This window comes from Branchiostoma lanceolatum, chromosome 3 (assembly GCF_035083965.1).
Source record: "Branchiostoma lanceolatum isolate klBraLanc5 chromosome 3, klBraLanc5.hap2, whole genome shotgun sequence".
NCBI lineage: Eukaryota > Metazoa > Chordata > Leptocardii > Amphioxiformes > Branchiostomatidae > Branchiostoma > Branchiostoma lanceolatum.
The window spans coordinates 33,228,631-33,246,661 of record NC_089724.1 but is presented as its reverse complement, the minus strand read 5'-3'; the positions used below and the strand labels follow the sequence as shown (position 1 = coordinate 33,246,661).

General features: G+C 40.4%; 2 protein-coding genes across 2 annotated transcripts; one reads left to right on the top strand and one right to left on the bottom strand.

The window, feature by feature from the left end:
• Positions 1-15: 15 nt before the first annotated feature.
• Positions 16-3,185, top strand: LOC136431491 (uncharacterized). The gene is made up of 5 exons (XM_066422882.1): positions 16-136; positions 1,038-1,153; positions 1,844-1,938; positions 2,579-2,633; positions 2,746-3,185. The coding sequence occupies exons 1-5, from the start codon at positions 45-47 to the stop codon at positions 2,796-2,798; spliced, it is 411 nt and encodes a 136-aa protein (XP_066278979.1). The 5' UTR covers positions 16-44; the 3' UTR covers positions 2,799-3,185.
• A 1,100-nt stretch (positions 3,186-4,285) lies between these two features.
• Positions 4,286-17,734, bottom strand: LOC136431490 (uncharacterized). The gene is made up of 3 exons (XM_066422881.1): positions 17,557-17,734; positions 6,317-6,901; positions 4,286-5,262 (listed from the first exon to the last, which is right to left on the bottom strand). The coding sequence occupies exons 1-3, from the start codon at positions 17,668-17,670 to the stop codon at positions 5,020-5,022; spliced, it is 942 nt and encodes a 313-aa protein (XP_066278978.1). The 5' UTR covers positions 17,671-17,734; the 3' UTR covers positions 4,286-5,019.
• Between the last annotated feature and the right edge of the window lie 297 nt (positions 17,735-18,031).

Genomic DNA, 18,031 nt, shown 5'->3' with positions numbered 1-18,031 from the left:
TAATCTTACAGGGACAGAGTAACAGCGGACTACTACACTACAACATGGCTCGCTGTTACCAGGCCAAACGGGAGTACGACAACGCTATCAGCCAAGGGAAGCAGGCGCTGGACATCTTCAGAAAGAATTACGATCGGTGGGTGCATGTCATGTCAAGTGGCCGCTTATGTACTCTATTTGTACTATATCTGTAATGTTTGTGATAATAGTTTTGTATATATATATCTATATCTATCTATAATAATGTTTTTTTATTTATCAGAAATCACCCGTGCAATGGCAACATTTCTTGTTGATCGCTGAATTGATGCAGGGTTTACAGGGTTCACATAATACATATTTGCTCCACACTTGCATTTTATTGAACTGTCGCGAGGGTCCGGTCGGCAGCCATTCGGCGCCATTGACCTCAATGCGACCTTCCCTAACCGAAGTTATGCACCCATTCACACCTGGGTGGAGCGAGGAAAGTCGTGTAAAGTGCCTTTCCCAAGGGCACAACATCGCTGACATGACAGGACTTGAACCCGGGACCACATGGTTCTGAGCCGAACGCTCTGCCATTACGCCACACGACCCCACACTAAGGCACTATCTATCTAATATATATAGAGAGAAAAAGAGAGATATTTTTGCTTTTAACATTGACATATACAACATTAACCTTTGCTTAATCATTAACTAACAAAGTGATACACAATACAAGTGTTACGTATACTCAAGCAACTGGATACGTTTTGTAAACGACCAGTTGTTTCAGACAGTATCCATTATCTTTCGTTAGTAACTGGCCGTTCACAAAACCTATCCAGTTCTTTGAGTAACTTTGTATCGTATTTGTCAATCACCTGGATTTCTAACCTTCATCGACGTAACATAGTGATATTGCATTTACAACTAGAACTTCGTATACATTCCTGATCACCATGCAGCGTTAAGCTGATTTGCAGAAAATGGGTACGGGTACTCGGCATGTGTATATATCACGTTGTTTCTATTCTATTGTCCATATAATCATTGCAATTTTCATGTTTCAGACACCCGGACATTGCAGATACCGTGTACCTAATAGGGAGATTCCACCACGACAAGAAGGACTATGAGGCAGCCAGGAAGTTGTACATGGAAAGTTTGGAACTGAACAAAGATCTTGGTACGCTCATTTTCTAACTCCTCACGAGAGAAACTTTACAATCATACATAAAATATATAATAGGCAAATAGTGGTGGGCAACCTCAAGCCAACCTCGGTAGTGTGGTGGACTTTGGCAGTGCTGTCATATTATACTGCATACGCCTCAACGGATGGATCCTTCGGTTAGCTTGAGGAATGTGTCCACTCTATTTCATACCCTATATAGAAGATTTATAATCCTCCGGAGCGTTTCTTTGTTTCATAATAGTTGTGTCAAGGTGGTACTCCTTATATTCTGTTTTCTACTGATTTTAGATTGGGAGAATTCAGAGGGATGACTTTCCCAAAGGGTTCTCTCCAAAGATTGGTATTTTCGTGATGTATATATGCATGGGAAGAATACCAACGCATACGTCGATGAAGATTAGACATCAAGGTAGTAAGAGATACACAAAGTGACAGTTACTCGAGCAGTTGCTTGTCACTAAGTAACTGTAACTTATAAGTTACTTATGTAATACCAATGCATCGTGTGTACCTTTGAATATTTTAATATAATAATGCTATTCTAATAGCGTGGGACAGTATATACATGTTATCATATTTCAAAGATAATGAATGGAGTGGACAACAGCGCTTCTGTTGTATATCCTAATGTAAAAACAAAGAAATATATATATTTTGTATTCTTTCTTCTTTTACTAACAGGTAACCGCAGAGTGGATTGGGAGTGGGGTCGTCTGAAGGAAGCCATCCTGACACTCTGTGACGACACCAAAGAAGACTTTCAAAGGAAATTTGATGTAATGATCAACTACACCTTTGTCACTGATGAGCATATTATGATATACCAAATGACGTTGACCAATGAGAAGGCTCCATTTTGCCATAAACCCCAGTCATTATTACTCCATATACACCACTTGTGAGCTCTGTGCCATTAATTCCACATGGCGCTCACTCGGTATTTTTTTTCGGGTGTCATAGGAACCAATCATGTATTATGACGCCGTATACCATTCAGAAATGTGTGGACACGAAGTAATATAATAGTGAATATACAACGTATCGTTGTAGTGATCATTACTTATTATAGTGACCCGGGAGTCTTGAAAAGACGCATAGGGGTGGCGCCCATCTCCATTTCTATAGCCCTTGGGCCACACACATTTGTGCAAGTCACTACAGCAGGGGGCTGGTCCGCTGGTAGTGATGTGTGTTTAACTTCCATACTCTTTCCCAAATGCTGAGTGCTAAGCAGAGAAAGCAGTATGTACCATTTTTAGAGTCATTGGTATGACCCGGTCGGGGTTCGAACTCACGACCTACTGTGTGCAAGGCGAGCACTGTACCAACTAGGCCATTGCACCAACCATTACTTGTACAGGTTGATTTATTCTCGTATATCAGCTAACTTTTAATCCGGATGATATTGTGTTCTAGGAAATTGAAGGCAAGAAGAAAGACCTAGATACTATAACCTCCATCAAAGCTGACTGTAAGTGTCTATATTTTTCTTGCAGTTCTTTTTTGAAGATATCTATTTTTTTCAAGGTTTCCTCAACATTCATGGTTGAAATGTCTAAAAAGTTTATCTTATTTCTTTTAAGCACAACCTGTAAAGGTCATCAAGGGATGGCGGTACTATTGCACCGTACAGTGAAACCACCGCACAGTGACACCACCGTACAATGAGACCACCGTACAATGAGACCACCGTACAGTGACACCACCGTACAGTGAGACCACCGTACAATGAGACCACCGTACAATGAGACCACCGTACAGTGACACCACCGTACAATGAGACCACCGTACAATGAGACCACCGTACAGTGACACCACCGTACAGTGAGACCACCGTACAATGAGACCACCGTACAGTGACACCACCGTGCAGTGAGACCACCGTACAGTGAGACCACCGTACAGTGAGACCACCGTATAGTGAGACCACCGTACAGTGAGACCACCGTATAGTGAGACCACCGTACAGTGAGACCACCGTACAGTGAGACCACCTTGCAGTGAGACCACTTTACAATGAGACCACCGTACAGTGAGACCACCTTGCAGTGAGACCACTTTACAATGAGACCACCGTAGATGATGTGTCGTAAAGTTTGAGCACGATCATTATTATCATAATTAGTCCATTTACTACTACATTATGTAATCGGATTCTGCTAAATTGATACAATTTCAATGGCTTATGGTCTTTACTATTAGGCTTCTATTTCAACATGTTTTTAGTCTTCTATGTTTAATGATATTCCAGTATGTCTGATGACATTACAAAAAATGCGAGTGATGATGGGATTAGAAATAGTTTCAATGTTGCCTAGACAATGCAGACGAACATAAAGAATTGGACGTCTATGGAATATAACTTGATGCAGACACATGTATAACATTTAGAATTCACTGATTCAGAAGTTTTCGAATAAGTTGCAAATTTCAAATAATCGTGTGTACTATATGGCTGAAGACAATCTTGTACAACTGAATGCACTGTCGCAATGATCGTTATGAAAGTTCTTCAGGCGTTTAGACTTATAATTGGATTGACCTGATAATATAAGTTGTATATATTAGATATCATAAATTACTATAATGCCTCTATATCTCTATGTAATACTAACCACATTAGTCTGGGCAATAGTAGAACCAATAGAATTATAGTAAGATATGCATGTAGTATTAGATGCATAGAAGTGGTGTCTTAGTGGGTAACACACGCTGTCACCAGTGTAGAAACAATGGAGAGATGTACGTACACTGTACCACCTACAGTTCTTTCGTAACTCATTAATGAGAAAACAATATATAATGGCAATGCAAAATGCCAATTTAGCCAGGGTAGAAACTTTAAGCTAAATGTTACATCGTTACGCCAAAAATAGTTACTCAAGCAACTGGATAAAATTTTGAAACAGATGTTTCAGACAGCATCTGCTATCGTTCGTCAGTGACTAAGGAAAGATCTGGTAGAACTAGGTTTTATATAAAAACTCTGAACAGATATCTTAATGAAGTGAAGAGTTTCAGAAGGTTCAATAGAATAGTAAGTCAAGACAAGGTTGTATGCTAATTACTATACAAACTACGTGCCTTCGCATGCCGTGTAAAAAAAACCGCAAGGGGCCGCTGTTTCACTAGGATTGTTCCGTCCTTTATTCCACGAGCATGTAAATTACATGTAACATAATTCTAATTATTTATTCGATTATGCGTTGTCTTTTCCCATCTACTTTCGAGCATTAAAAGTAGCAATTCAGAATAACTGTAGTATTAGTGGTCCCTTGTGACACCCTGTTGTTCACCGGGTTATTTTGGGGCCCGGCCGGGCCCCGGTAGTTCTAACTCACAGTTAAAATCAACCAAATAAACGCTGTAACCTAGTAGTGATTTGTGGCTCTAGAGCAGGGCCGGGGCTGCACCACTAAGGGCACCGCTACAAAATATGTAATGCTAGGGTCACATTTTCCTACCGGGGCCCGGCTGGGCTGTTTGCAATTAGCAAAATAGAATTAGTGCCAATCCCCTCGAAATAGAGAAAGGGCGGTACAAGAACTTAGTATATACCTGTGTGCGAAAGAACTTTTATATTTTAAATACGTTAGTAATTAGACTAGAATAGTCACAAGTTATATTGTTAACCATTGTCTGTCCGTCATTACATGTTATATGAACTTGCAATTAGCCTACGAACAAGAACTTGCAATAAGCTTTAAATTTAATATGTCCACGCGGTCTTCGTGCAGAGGTGGACATCACCAGTGCATGTTTGACAAACACTACATTTACGTTTGATTACGTTCTCGCCGCAAAAGCGCCACCTACATCGGCTACTTAGCGGTGAGAAGCAGTACTCCAGTCAGAAACTACATTTTCAGTTGTAAACTGTCCAGGTAGTTGTCTAAGGCGGCGACGTACTCTTCTCTGTGAACCCTCATGTGGTTAGAGTGGGCGGAGTTGTCCCAGAACTGCAGCCGGACGTCGCAGCCCTGTTTCCGCCAGCCCTCGACGCAGCGCTCGTTGTACTCTTTGGTAGACATCGGGTCGTTATGGCAACCGTACAACAGAATCGGAGTCTTCAGAATCTGTGTTTCCCAATACGAGCGTGTCTGGATGAGTTAAGATAAAAATGTCGTCATGAAAAACATGTCTGCAATTATATATTCTCACTGTGAGGTTGTATATATAAAAAATTTAAGTCAATGCATTTTATGACTAGTGGCAGGCATTGTGCAACTTACGCTATACGAGACAATCCTTTATAAAAATGATGCTCAACGTCACAAAATTATCTAATAACATTTTTTTAAAGTTTTTGTCTATAGCAACGCGTTAACATTTTTAAAACAAATTTGTTGCACAAAAAGACCCAATCAAGTAAAATAAACGAGTGAAAAAAAAACAGATTAACTGAATGAATGACGCAAAACATTGGCTGGTAACATATTGATTGTTTACATATGATATTGATTGTTATGTTTCGCCCGTACTGTAGGTATGGGCTAAACACATTGTTTTCTCTCATGTTTCTTCTCCTCCTCCTCCTCCTCGTGTCAAATCTTCAAATCGATTCATATTTGTCATTTTTTTGCTAAATGACCTGACATTTGGCACAAAGGTAGGGTAGGCAAATACCCCCTGGATGTTTGTTTTTTCTTCATTTGTTTCTCGATATATACCTTTAAACTGATTTCATTGCGTTTTGGGGCTATTTCTAGACCAAAAATGTACATCTCGGCCTCCTGCGCCCTGGTATTTCAACTGGATGACCTGAAATTTGCCTTAAACAAATATTTAAAGGACTACATTCCAATTTTTGGCATAAACCTCTTCAAAACGATTTATTTTAATTTTTTGGGGAAATATTTTGCCACTTCTGGCACTTCCAATGCCATATACTGTGTTGGAAGTGCCTTTTTTTTAGATTTCAAACTGCGAGCATCTGATTGCCCAATTGATTTAATCAATTTAGCTTGCATTTCTGGTTCAGGTCCTCTAGTCCCATGCCATATCTGGGACATGTGCGTACAGGGCTTTGTTCATACTTTTGGCATACATTGCATGAGGGTGTCGTAGTTAAGCAACATTGGCTGTACAACAGTACATGTACATTGTTTACCCAAACCAACAAATGAACAAATAATGAAAAAGAATTTTGCCTACAAAATCGTGTGATTTCAGCACTCCCGGTACGAACGTGAAGAAGCTCCAGATCCCGGCGGTGTACAGCAGCCTACCGACGGGATTGTTGATGGACTTCCCGACTCCGACTGCACATCCCCTCGTGTCCCCGATCGGAGCGTCCAACACCTGCCCGACAACCCTGCCCAGAACGTCGCCATATTCTGCATTATCTCGTGCGTTTTTCAGCAGCATGACGTACGGAGCCCACCCAACAGACACCGTGTGCAAAAGCAACGGCTGTTTCGGATTGGCTTCAGCCTTCAGGAACTTCAGGGCGTCTATGGCAATGTTCTTCGCGAACCCTGTCGGTGAGAAGGCGTAGCGAGGGTCCCCTCTCACCGTCAGGACGTCGTACCCCCGCCGGTGGTACAAGACGCGGTGTTTGTCCAGCACTTTCCTGCTAGCGTACAGCCAGGAGAAGAGCAGAACGAGCGGTCTGTCGTCGGTCAGAGGAGTGCGGTCGCTCGTGGACTGTACTTCGATGTGTTTGGTGACCACTCGCACGTTAAACTGACCTCTGTCGACTGAAGTTACTTGGTCGATTTTTGTCTTCTCTTCCAGTCGCTGAAAATATTGAATGAATGAATAAATGAATGAATGAATGAATGAATGAATGAATGAATGAATGAATGAATGAATGACGGACTTTGATGCCCACAGAGGGGTTACCCTGATGCCCTGCATATCCAAGGTGTGGGAAAAAGTCCTGTACGAGAGGTGGAGGCCATGGCTAAAAGCAAGAGGTGTGCCACATGAGTTGCAGAGTGGCGGTCAAAAGGGTTGCAGTAACATAACCGTAGCCTTAACTGTCCAGGAAACCTTAAAGCACTACATAGAGAGAGGCAGCGAGGTCTATGGGTGCTTTCTCGACACGAGAAAAGCGTATGATACAGTTTGGATTGAAGGGATGCTGTACAAAATTTACAAGGAAGGAACAAATGGGAAAATGTGGAGGCTGCTCAGGGAAATGCACACTGGAAACAGATACAGAGTACTGTTGAATGGAGGGTTCTCAAGAGAATTCAAGACCACAAGGGGCGTGAATCAAGGAGGCGTCCTGTCCTTGATGTGCTACCTACTAGCTACCAACGACGTGCATGAAGAGCTAAAGAAAATGAAGTGTGGAGTCTCAGTGGGAGGGATCAACTGCAGCACACCAGCCCTGGCCGATGACATCTGCCTCCTGGCCAGCTCAAGAAACGGCCTGCAAACCATGATCAACAAGATGGAGAACTATGGAAGGAGATGGCGTTTCCAGTTTGCTCCGGAAAAGAGCAAGTGTGTAGTTTTTGGGCAGAGTAAGAAGAAAAACCCCTCAACAGAGCCAAACACGGGATGGAGAATGGGAGCAAGTACTATCCCAGAAGTCTCCCAAGTAACACATGTAGGGGTAATACACGAAGCCGGCCTGCGATCAGCCAGTGCAACAGAAAAAGCTTGTCAGAAGGGAAAGGGGAAGACAAGTGCAATATTAGCCACTGGTTTGGAAGGTAGGAGGCTGAACCCTGTCACCACCAAAAAGCTCTACCACACGCTCGTACTACCCAGCATGTTGCAAGGATGTGAGCTATGGTTCCCAACTTCCACAGAAATGCAGAAACTAGAGAGGGTTCATAGGGCGAGTGCAAAGCGTATGCAGGGCATGAACTTTCAGACCGAGACAAATGCGAGCCTTGCAGCCCTTGGAATGATGCCGCTCAGAGCGATACTGAACAAACACAAGCTACTGCTGTTTGGGAGACTGACAACACTACACCACACATGCTTGGCGAAGAAGATCTTCTTATACAGGTTATACTCACATGTTTTAACCTCAAGCAAAAGGAAGACAGAAGGATTCCTGGGAGACTGCTTCGAGATTGCAGAGCAATATGGTCTACAAGTGTACCTAGAACAGTACTGGATCACAATGGAATTCCCAGGCAAAGACCAGTGGAAGACCATAGTAAAGACAGCGATAGAAGAAACGGAAGAGCGGAGATGGAGAGAGAGGGTAAATGACCGCACAACATGCCCCAGATTCTACAAGATACATGAGACAAACAGGAGACCACACAAACTATGGCACCTGGCAAAGAAGAAGCCCACACATAGAGAAAACCTGCAAAGGGTCATACACATGAGTACAGCTCCAACAGAGCAGGCACCCAGACCATGCCCCACATGCGGAACGACAACACAGGATGTAGTAGGACACTTTATCACACAGTGTTCAACCTTTAATTCGACAAGGGATGCATTGATGGATAACATCACAGACTATCTGGGAACAAACGTGGCTGCGAATATAAACCAACAGCAAGATGAGAGGCTTGTTGAAGTGTTGCTGGGGGCTAGAGTTGCGGAAGAGGTGTCAGAGGATCAGTGGGAAGAGTTTATGACAACAGCAGCACAAACCATTAAACCGCTAGCAATAATGGCACTGAAGCACACGAGATGGAAATGATAGCAACAGCCTGCAACACACGCGCAAAGAACAAAGAACTTACAGACATTGATATAGTAAAACCCAGGAACTGAGACGAACAGAGACTTTAACTATACCTGGTAATTAGAGTCAGGAAAGGACACCAGAGAATGTATGTAAGGGTCACAATGTGGAAACTGTGAAAGGAAATAGGGCTGATGACCATGTGGTTATGTGTGACGACAACTTAAAAGCCGCTGAAAAATTATACCCGATAAGGGGAGGAGAGACAGAAGTGAATCGCGCACTACAGAAGAACAACAAGTAACACAAGCTTTGACATATTGATGTGGCAGACGTCACAGGCCGTGAGATGTGTAAATATGTTTGGTCTTTTATAGATGTATCAACACCGTTATATTTAACTGAAGTGTGATGAAGCTATGCGGATAGGGCTGATGACCATGTGATTACACTACTAGGTGCATAAATGTGAAAATTATGTGAATTTTCGGCAAATTTCGAAGAAAATGTGATAAAATGTGATATAATGTTAAAAATTTTGAGGTCCAACAGCATTACATTTTTTCACATAAGTTGACAGATAATTACATAAAATAACATTCAGGTCACATTTCTGAAGAGCGACACTTAAATGTGAAAAAATGTTATTATTTTGCGTCACATTTTTTCACATTCACCCTAAAAGATCTAGAAAAATCACATTTTCAAATGTAAAAATATGTTATCTAAAAGTGAAGTTGGCTGTTCACCCATTATGTGAAGTTATGTGACTATCAGTGCATTTTTCCGCCGCCTATATTTATGTGATTTTATGTGAAACGTGCTCTCGGTGAAAATGTGAAATAATGTTACACTAAATCACATTTTATAAAATGTGACTTCATGTGGAAGTTATGTGAAATGCGGTGTGCTGCAAAATGTTATAAGATGTGAAAACAGCTAGCAAGCCGAGAAATGTGAAATTTATGTGATGTTCAGAAAAAGCGAAATGTGAAAAAATGTGATATGCGAATCACATTAAATTCACATTTTTTGTATGTGAAATTTAATGTGAATTGCCTTACACAAGATTTGAAACATTTGAATTAACAGAATATGTAAAAGGTAAGTGTATTGATTTTTCCCGACGTTTATATATGACGTCTATACTACAAGCCCCCCCCCCACACGTTTACAATTAATGTAGTCTTTCTTTCAAAGTTTGATAATTCACCATCATTGAACGGTGACATTTGTATGCCAGCTAGAAGGTAGTTTTTTTTCTCAACGTCACTTTTCTTCGTCAATTAAGCTAAACATTTATGAGATATGCTCGCAAAATATGTGTTGCAATCGATATAACGCTTTGCGCTGTGACTTGACTATCATTTTAGCGTTCAGACAACAATTGACAGGTGTGAAAAACTCCTCCTCTCCCCATGCGTGCCACTGTTTAGTTGTTGATTAACTACTTTACAAGTGAAAGCACCTAATGTCACGCCCCATTCACACTTTGACAGCAACGCCCAGCCCCTCGCCTTAATGTCCCACCATAGATTTTAATTAAGAGAGTCAATAACTTCCTGATCTTTTTGAAACTCCTCGGCCAAATTTGTAAAGACAGTCTGTGTAAAAGATTCAATGTAAGCATTATGGCCGACATCAAGTAGATGACTAAGATGTTTCAAACTCTCACAGATGTTTGGAGAACCTAATTAATGAGTAACCAAGTCAATCTTTGCATCTTATATCTTATTGAAATACGTTCGTTTTCTGAAGCAAACATGATTACAATCTACAAATGCAAGCATCGCACCAGCGTATGTTCCCAATTTGCAAGTTCACAATAGATACTCTTGGTTGGACAATGACATTCAAAGCCCCTGCCATCCAAATAGAGAAATTGTTTATTTGTTTGAAAGGCTAACGCCTGTTTTGTAAATACTTGCCGCGCCCCTTGCCGTACATATTCAGCTATTGTAACGGGCTCATACAAAGCCGACTCTTTGATATTCATATGAAACTCCTTTTTTGCGAAGGTGTAAAATGGTAGAATTTCACACATGTTGGACCTTTCACAGATAAAACTCCCATGTGCCGAAGCAGGGATAAAATGAGACTGTCTCAATAAATTAATAAGACACATACAGAATTTACATTGCTTTTTTTGTTTCAATCAAGGAGGTTTTATATAGAAGGAGAGTGGACGGGCAAAGTCTCTATTGTACTATGCGTATAACGGGTGGGAAAAGTCAATGTCGCGTCAAGGTGCGAATTACCCAATATGCATACATCCCAGGCCAAACGCTTGGCGAATTTGCTTTGTTTTCAACTGTGGAACAACTTTGATATTTTTTTCAGTGAATTTTGATCAGGACTTTGAAACATTTGGGTTGCAAGAATACAACGTGGAAAATGATCTCTCTAACGGCGAAAATCAAAGCACTGCGGCAACCAACGCTGCCGCCGACAGCCGCGGTACATATGATTGCGAAGTCTGTTAGAATATATACAAAACTGCCGGATGGCTTGAAAAACACAAGTCGTAGAGAACAGTATTTTTTTTTCTTTTGTATATATGCCGACTAAAGGAGAAATTACAAACTTAGCTTGACTTGGCTCGCATTACCATGGAGCCCAGACTATGGTTTCAATATGGTCTATGCACGTATCTATATATTCGCTTAAAATTCCCATATCGCCCTTCCCTGGTATTTGGACTGTCTTAATCACTACCGATTTCCCCTGAATTAGCTACAAATTAGTCACCGCCACTTTTAATGCTACTAAAACCTTGATCGAAAAACTACGAAAGGAAAATATATAAATTTCACACAAGTCATGACAAACATCTATTACGTAGTCTTTTATTGGAAAATCATTGGTTACGTGTTGTTTTCTCCACCAGAGAACCTTCGATACCCCTAAAATGCATGTTGTAACATGACATGATATATAGCATCCTAGTAATTCATTTTGAGTAACGGGTGTTTTGTGGAGCATTCGAGAAGAAAACTTCTAAATAGAAAGTTACACAGCGCGGTTAAAAGAGTTCAAGTGCGCTCGCGGACACACTTGTTAATCGTCTCGTATTAAAAAGTTGATGATTCCGTGTTGTTTTCTGGTGTTAAGAACACTATAGGAAGTTGAGAAGACTTGTTGTAAAGTCACAAGATACATAGAGTTCTAGTATAAGATTTTAGACTACAGGCCACTTGTACAGCGTTTGGAAAATTGCATCCGGGCAGAAATATATACAGCGCGGATTTCGTGCACGTCGAATAAAACGGGTGTTGGGCAGTCTTAGATTTGAAAATAAGTAGTTCCGTGTTGTTTTCTAGACCGTCGAACCTGTGACACCCCTAAAATGCCTGTTGTAATACGTCAAGATATACAGCATCCTAGTAATTTAATTTGAGTAACGGGTGTTTTGTGGAGGATTCGAGAGAAAAACTTCTCAGTAGAAAGTTACACAGCGCGCGCGGTTTAAAGAGTTTAAATGCGCTCACAGACACACTATAATAAAAAAAAATAGTCTCGTATCGAAAAGTTGATGGTTCCGTGTTATTTTATGGTGTTAAGAACACTATAGGAAGTTGAGAAGACTTGCTGTAACGTCACAAGATAGATAGACTTCTAGTATAAGATCATAGGCTACGGGCCACTTGTAGAGCATTTGGAAAATGGCATCCGGGCAGAAATATATACAGCGAGGATTTCGTACACGTCAAATAAAACGTGTGTTGTGTAGTCTTGGATTAGAAAATTAGTAGTTCCGTGTTGTTTTCTAGACCGTTGAGCCTTTGACACCCCTAAAATGCATGTTGTAATACGTCAAGATATACAGCATCCTAGTTATTCTATTTGAGTAACGGGTGTTTTGTGGAGGATTCGAGAGAAAAACTTCTAAATAGAAAGTTACACAGCGCGGTTTAAAGAGTTTAAATGCACTCACGGACACACAATTGTAAATCGTCTCGTATCGAAAAGTTAATGGTTCCGTGTTGTTTTTTGGTGTTAAGAACACCGTATGAAATTGAAAGACTTGTTGTAACGTCACAAGATAGCTAGAATTCTAGTATAAGATCATAGGCTACGGGCCACTTGTACAGCGTTTGGAAAATTGCATCCGGGCAGAAATATATACAGCGCGGATTTCGTACACGTCCAATAATACGTGTGTTGGGCAGTCTTGGATTAGAAAATTAGTAGTTCCGTGTTGTTTTCTAGACCGTCGAACCTGTGACAGCCCTAAAATGCCTGTTGTAATACGTCAAGATATATATCATTCTAGTAATTTAATTTGAGTAACGGGTGTTTTGTGGAGGATTCGAGAGAAAAACTTCTCAGTAGAAAGTTACACAGCGCGCGCGGTTTAAAGAGTTTGAATGCGCTCACAGACACACTATTGTAAATCGTTTCGTATCGAAAAGTTGATGGTTCCGTGTTTTTTTTCTGGTGTTAAGAACACCGTAGGAAGTTGGAAAGACTTGCTGTAACGTCACAAGATACATAGACTTCTAGTATAAGATCATAGGCTACGGGCCACTTGTAGAGCATTTGGAAAATGGCATCCGGGTAGAAATATATACAGCGAGGATTTCGTACACGTCAAATAAAACGTGTGTTGTGTAGTCTTGGATTAGAAAATAAGTAGTTCCGTGTTGTTTTCTAGACCGTTGAACCTTTGACACCCCTAAAATGCATGTTGTAATATGTCAAGATATACAGCATCCTAGTTATTCTAATTGAGTAACGGGTGTTTTGTGGAGGATTCGAGAGAAAAACTTCTAAATAGAAAGTTACACAGCGCGGTTTAAAGAGTTTGAATGCGCTCACGGACACACTATTGTAAATCGTCTCGTATCGAAAAGATAATGGTTCCGTGTTGTTTTTTGGTGTTAAGAACACCGTATGAAATTGAAAGACTTGTTGTAACGTCACAAGATAGCTAAAATTTTAGTATAAGATCATAGGCTACGGGCCACTTGTACAGCGTTTGGAAAATTGCATCCGGGTAGAAATATATACAGCGAGGATTTCGTACACGTCAAATAAAACGTGTGTTGTGTAGTCTTGGATTAGAAAATTAGTAGTTCCGTGTTGTTTTCTAGACCGTTGAACCTTTGACACCTCTAAAATGCACGTTGTAATACGTCAAGAGATACAGCATTCTAGTAATATAATTTGAGTAACGGGTGTTTTGTGGAGGATTCGAGAGAAAACCTTTTAAATAGAAAGTTACACAGCGCGCGCGGTTTAAAGAGTTTGAATGCGCTCACAGACACACTATTGTAAATCGGTTCGTATCGAAAAGTTGATGGTTCCGTGTTTTTTTTCTGGTGTTAAGAACACCGTAGGAAGTTGGAAAGACTTGCTGTAACGTCACAAGATACATAGACTTCTAGTATAAGATCATAGGCTACGGGCCACTTGTAGAGCATTTGGAAAATGGCATCCGGGTAGAAATATATACAGCGAGGATTTCGTACACGTCAAATAAAACGTTTGTTGTGTAGTCTTGGATTAGAAAATAAGTAGTTCCGTGTTGTTTTCTAGACCGTTGAACCTTTGACACCCCTAAAATGCATGTTGTAATATGTCAAGATATACAGCATCCTGGTTATTCTAATTGAGTAACGGGTGTTTTGTGGAGGATTCGAGAGAAAAACTTCTAAATAGAAAGTTACACAGCGCGGTTTAAAGAGTTTGAATGCGCTCACGGACACACTATTGTAAATCGTCTCGTATCGAGAAGTTAATGGTTCCGTGTTGTTTTTTGGTGTTAAGAACACCGTATGAAATTGAAAGACTTGTTGTAACGTCACAAGATAGCTAAAATTTTAGTATAAGATCATAGGCTACGGGCCACTTGTACAGCGTTTGGAAAATTGCATCCGGGCAGAAATATATACAGCGCGGATTTCGTACACGTCCAATAATACGTGTGTTGGGCAGTCTTGGATTAGAAAATTAGTAGTTCCGTGTTGTTTTCAAGACCGTCGAACCTTTGACACCCCTAAAATGCCTGTTGTAATACGTCAAGATATATATCATTCTAGTAATATAATTGGAGTAACGAGTGTTTTGTGGAGGATTCGAGAGAAAAACTTCTAAATAGAAAGTTACACAGCGCGCGCGGTTTAAAGAGTTTTTAATGCGCTCACGGACACACTATTGTAATTCGTCTTGTATCTATACGTTTATGGTTCCGTGTTGTTTTCTGTGTAAGGAGCACTGTAGGAAGAGAGAAAGATATGTTGTAAAGTCACAAGATATCTAGGATTCCGGTAGTGGTCATAGGCTGCTGTTGACTTGTAGAGCGTTAGACCATTTTCATTCGGGAAGATATATACACAGCGAGGATTTTGTCCACGTCATAAAAAAAAAACATCTGCTTGGCAGTCTTGGATTAGAAAATTAATAGTTCCGTGTTAATTTCGTAACCTGAGAATCTTCGCCCTCCCTGAAAATGTATGTTATCATATGACAAGATATACAGCATCCTAGTAACACATTTTGAGCGTGGAGGGTCTTAAGGACGCTATTAGAAGTTGGATAGAGGTGTTTAACATCAAAACATATGCTCGTTGCATTTTAGATCCCAAGTCAAGGGACCATTAATTTGGAATCCGGTCTACCGTGTATTGGCCGGGATCTCTTCGGGACAGAAGGGTTTACCGCCCCCGGGGTAATATTTGGCACCCGATAGTAGTTTTACATGGTATAGGTGTTCATTTGTTCCCCGTTTATCGTTGCGACCGATTACATTTCTACCACGTAATACATCCACCTGTTGCAAAGATAACATGTACCGTAACGGCAGAAAGCGCAGTCTTCCCGAATGAAAGCTTGGCCGAACATAGCCCGGCCTATAGCTAATGACGACACGTCAGACTGGATGCCAGGTTAGAAATTTCGAAGTCATACAGCCGCGGAAATGTTTACAGCATCCACCCGTGAGCTCACTTAACACATACTTGATAATGATATTATAATGTAAATATTACCAGAGATTACTTCTGACAGCATTACAAGATCGAACGTCGGTAGATGCTGAAGACGAAAAGTTAGAAGGGTGCTGCATTAGTTCCTGATGCTCACAAATGATTGATTAATATCTGTTTCTTATTGATAAATATATAGATGTTTACTGCATCAACATAGTATTTACTGTTAAACTTTGAGAAATTGTGGAAAATAAAAGCTGTTGCCTGTTGGGAAATTTTTCACATAAAATCACATAATCAGCTAGGACACCGGCAAATGCGAAATTATGTGAAACATTATCACATTAAATCACATTCCCAGGATTCTGTGAAAAAATGTGATTTGAATTTCACATAAGTTCACATTTGACTCTTTGCAGTTTGCGGAAGAAAACCTCTTCACATTTCTTCACATTTTTTTCACATTTCAGATTCACATTTTTTGGGTCACGTTTTAGGGTTGTGCGATTTCACATAATGGATTCACATTTTTCAAAGGGTTACATTGTTTCACATAAGATAACATTTCGCGATTCACATTTTGAAAAAAAATCACATTTTGGGTTTCACATATTTATGGTCGGATTCACATTATGTCACATTTTCTTGGAATTTTGCAGCAAATTCACATAATTTTCACATTAATGCACCTAGTAGTGTTATGTGTGATGACAACTTATGAGCCGTTGAAAAATTATTCCCGGTGAGGGGAGTAGAGACTTAAGTGAAATCGATCACTACAGTAGAACAACGAGCGCCACAGGCTTAGACATATAGATGTGACGGATGGCATACACCGTGAGATTTGTAAATATTTCTTTGTCTTCTAAATATGTATCAATACTGTTATATTTTAAATGTGCTATGCTCTCCTAAGGGAGGAATAAAGAAGAAGAAGAAGAAGAAGAAGAAGAATGAATGAATGAATGAATGAATGAATAAACGCCGTTGTATATTTCATCGAATCAAGTTACTTTCGTATTTTCGTTTTCCGGCAGATGAATGAAAGACTAAATGAACGGACAAACAAACATAAATATCTCTTGAACGTTAAGTGTCAAACTGGCTAAATATAGTGGCGACGTTGCCTTCTAAATTTTGTCACCCTCCCCCAAAAAAGCTGGTATTCAAAACGCGCTGAGCTATTCTAATCATGTTTTTAGTTCGTTTAGAATTCAAATGAGGCAGACCTGCGCTGATTGTAATTAATCTACAAGTCTGTGTGAACTTTCCCGGTTCACGTCACTACATGAGGTTGCAAATAAGGTAACGAGATAGCGAAAGAAGTCTATCAAAAAAAGCTGCCACAATACTCAATTATTTCTCATGGTCTCATCGGAGACTACACTTCTCTCGAAATGACAGATAAATAGGCCTTTTGATCGTCAAAGTTTAAGTCCAGACAAGTTTGGACATCTAGTAGCCATTGAAATAAGAGTAGCCACGTTGGCATATTGACATTTTAAGTACATCTAATGTACAGACTTGCTTACAATAAGTCTGTTGACAAGAATTTTGTCATTTAACACTTGTATTTTCAAGGGATACATACTAGCTAAATACGTGTGTTTGGCCATGTGTGTGTATGTCTTTGTGAGGCTGTATGTAGTCTGAACCATATTAAACACCTTGCCAGACTATCGCAGTATGAGTCCAAGCCCCGAAGCCAAATATGGCCTAGAAACTCTAAATCTTCTGATACTGTATTGGGTGTATGATTGATTTTCAGGAAACAAAGTTTACATTTTGGTATTAGCTAACGTTACGTACCAAAAATGATGCCATTCACAAAACAAGATCGTTGCTATTGAATGTCTTACCTCCGTGTTGTTGTCGGGAAGGTCGGTTACCGTTGTGACACCTTGTCTATGGGAAGACGTCAGGCCTCGGACACCAGACCAACATTGTCGTCCTTGTCTCAGCAAAAGGGCCATGTTCTTAGCAAGTACACCAAAAATTAAACTAACACGTCCCAAATCATGTGTTATGAAAACGCCCGCAGGAAATCGTAGGGTCTTCACCATTTGATGTAGTAGTCGAGTAGACAAACCGGTTTGACGGGTTTTTTTTCGCAACACCTCTGCGCCGAAGGGTACAAATTACATGAGTAGTCGGCTAAGCTGGTACTGTTTTGTTAGCTGTTTCTTTTGTGTGTGTCTGTTCCTTATTCTTTCGCAAATTTTAGTCAAGAAGCCGTTATGACTCCTCAAATTTCAATCCCAATGATCCTACGTAATGTATTTCTAAGTTGGACTGTAGTAGTATCGTACCGTCTCTGAACTCTTTCACACCTGA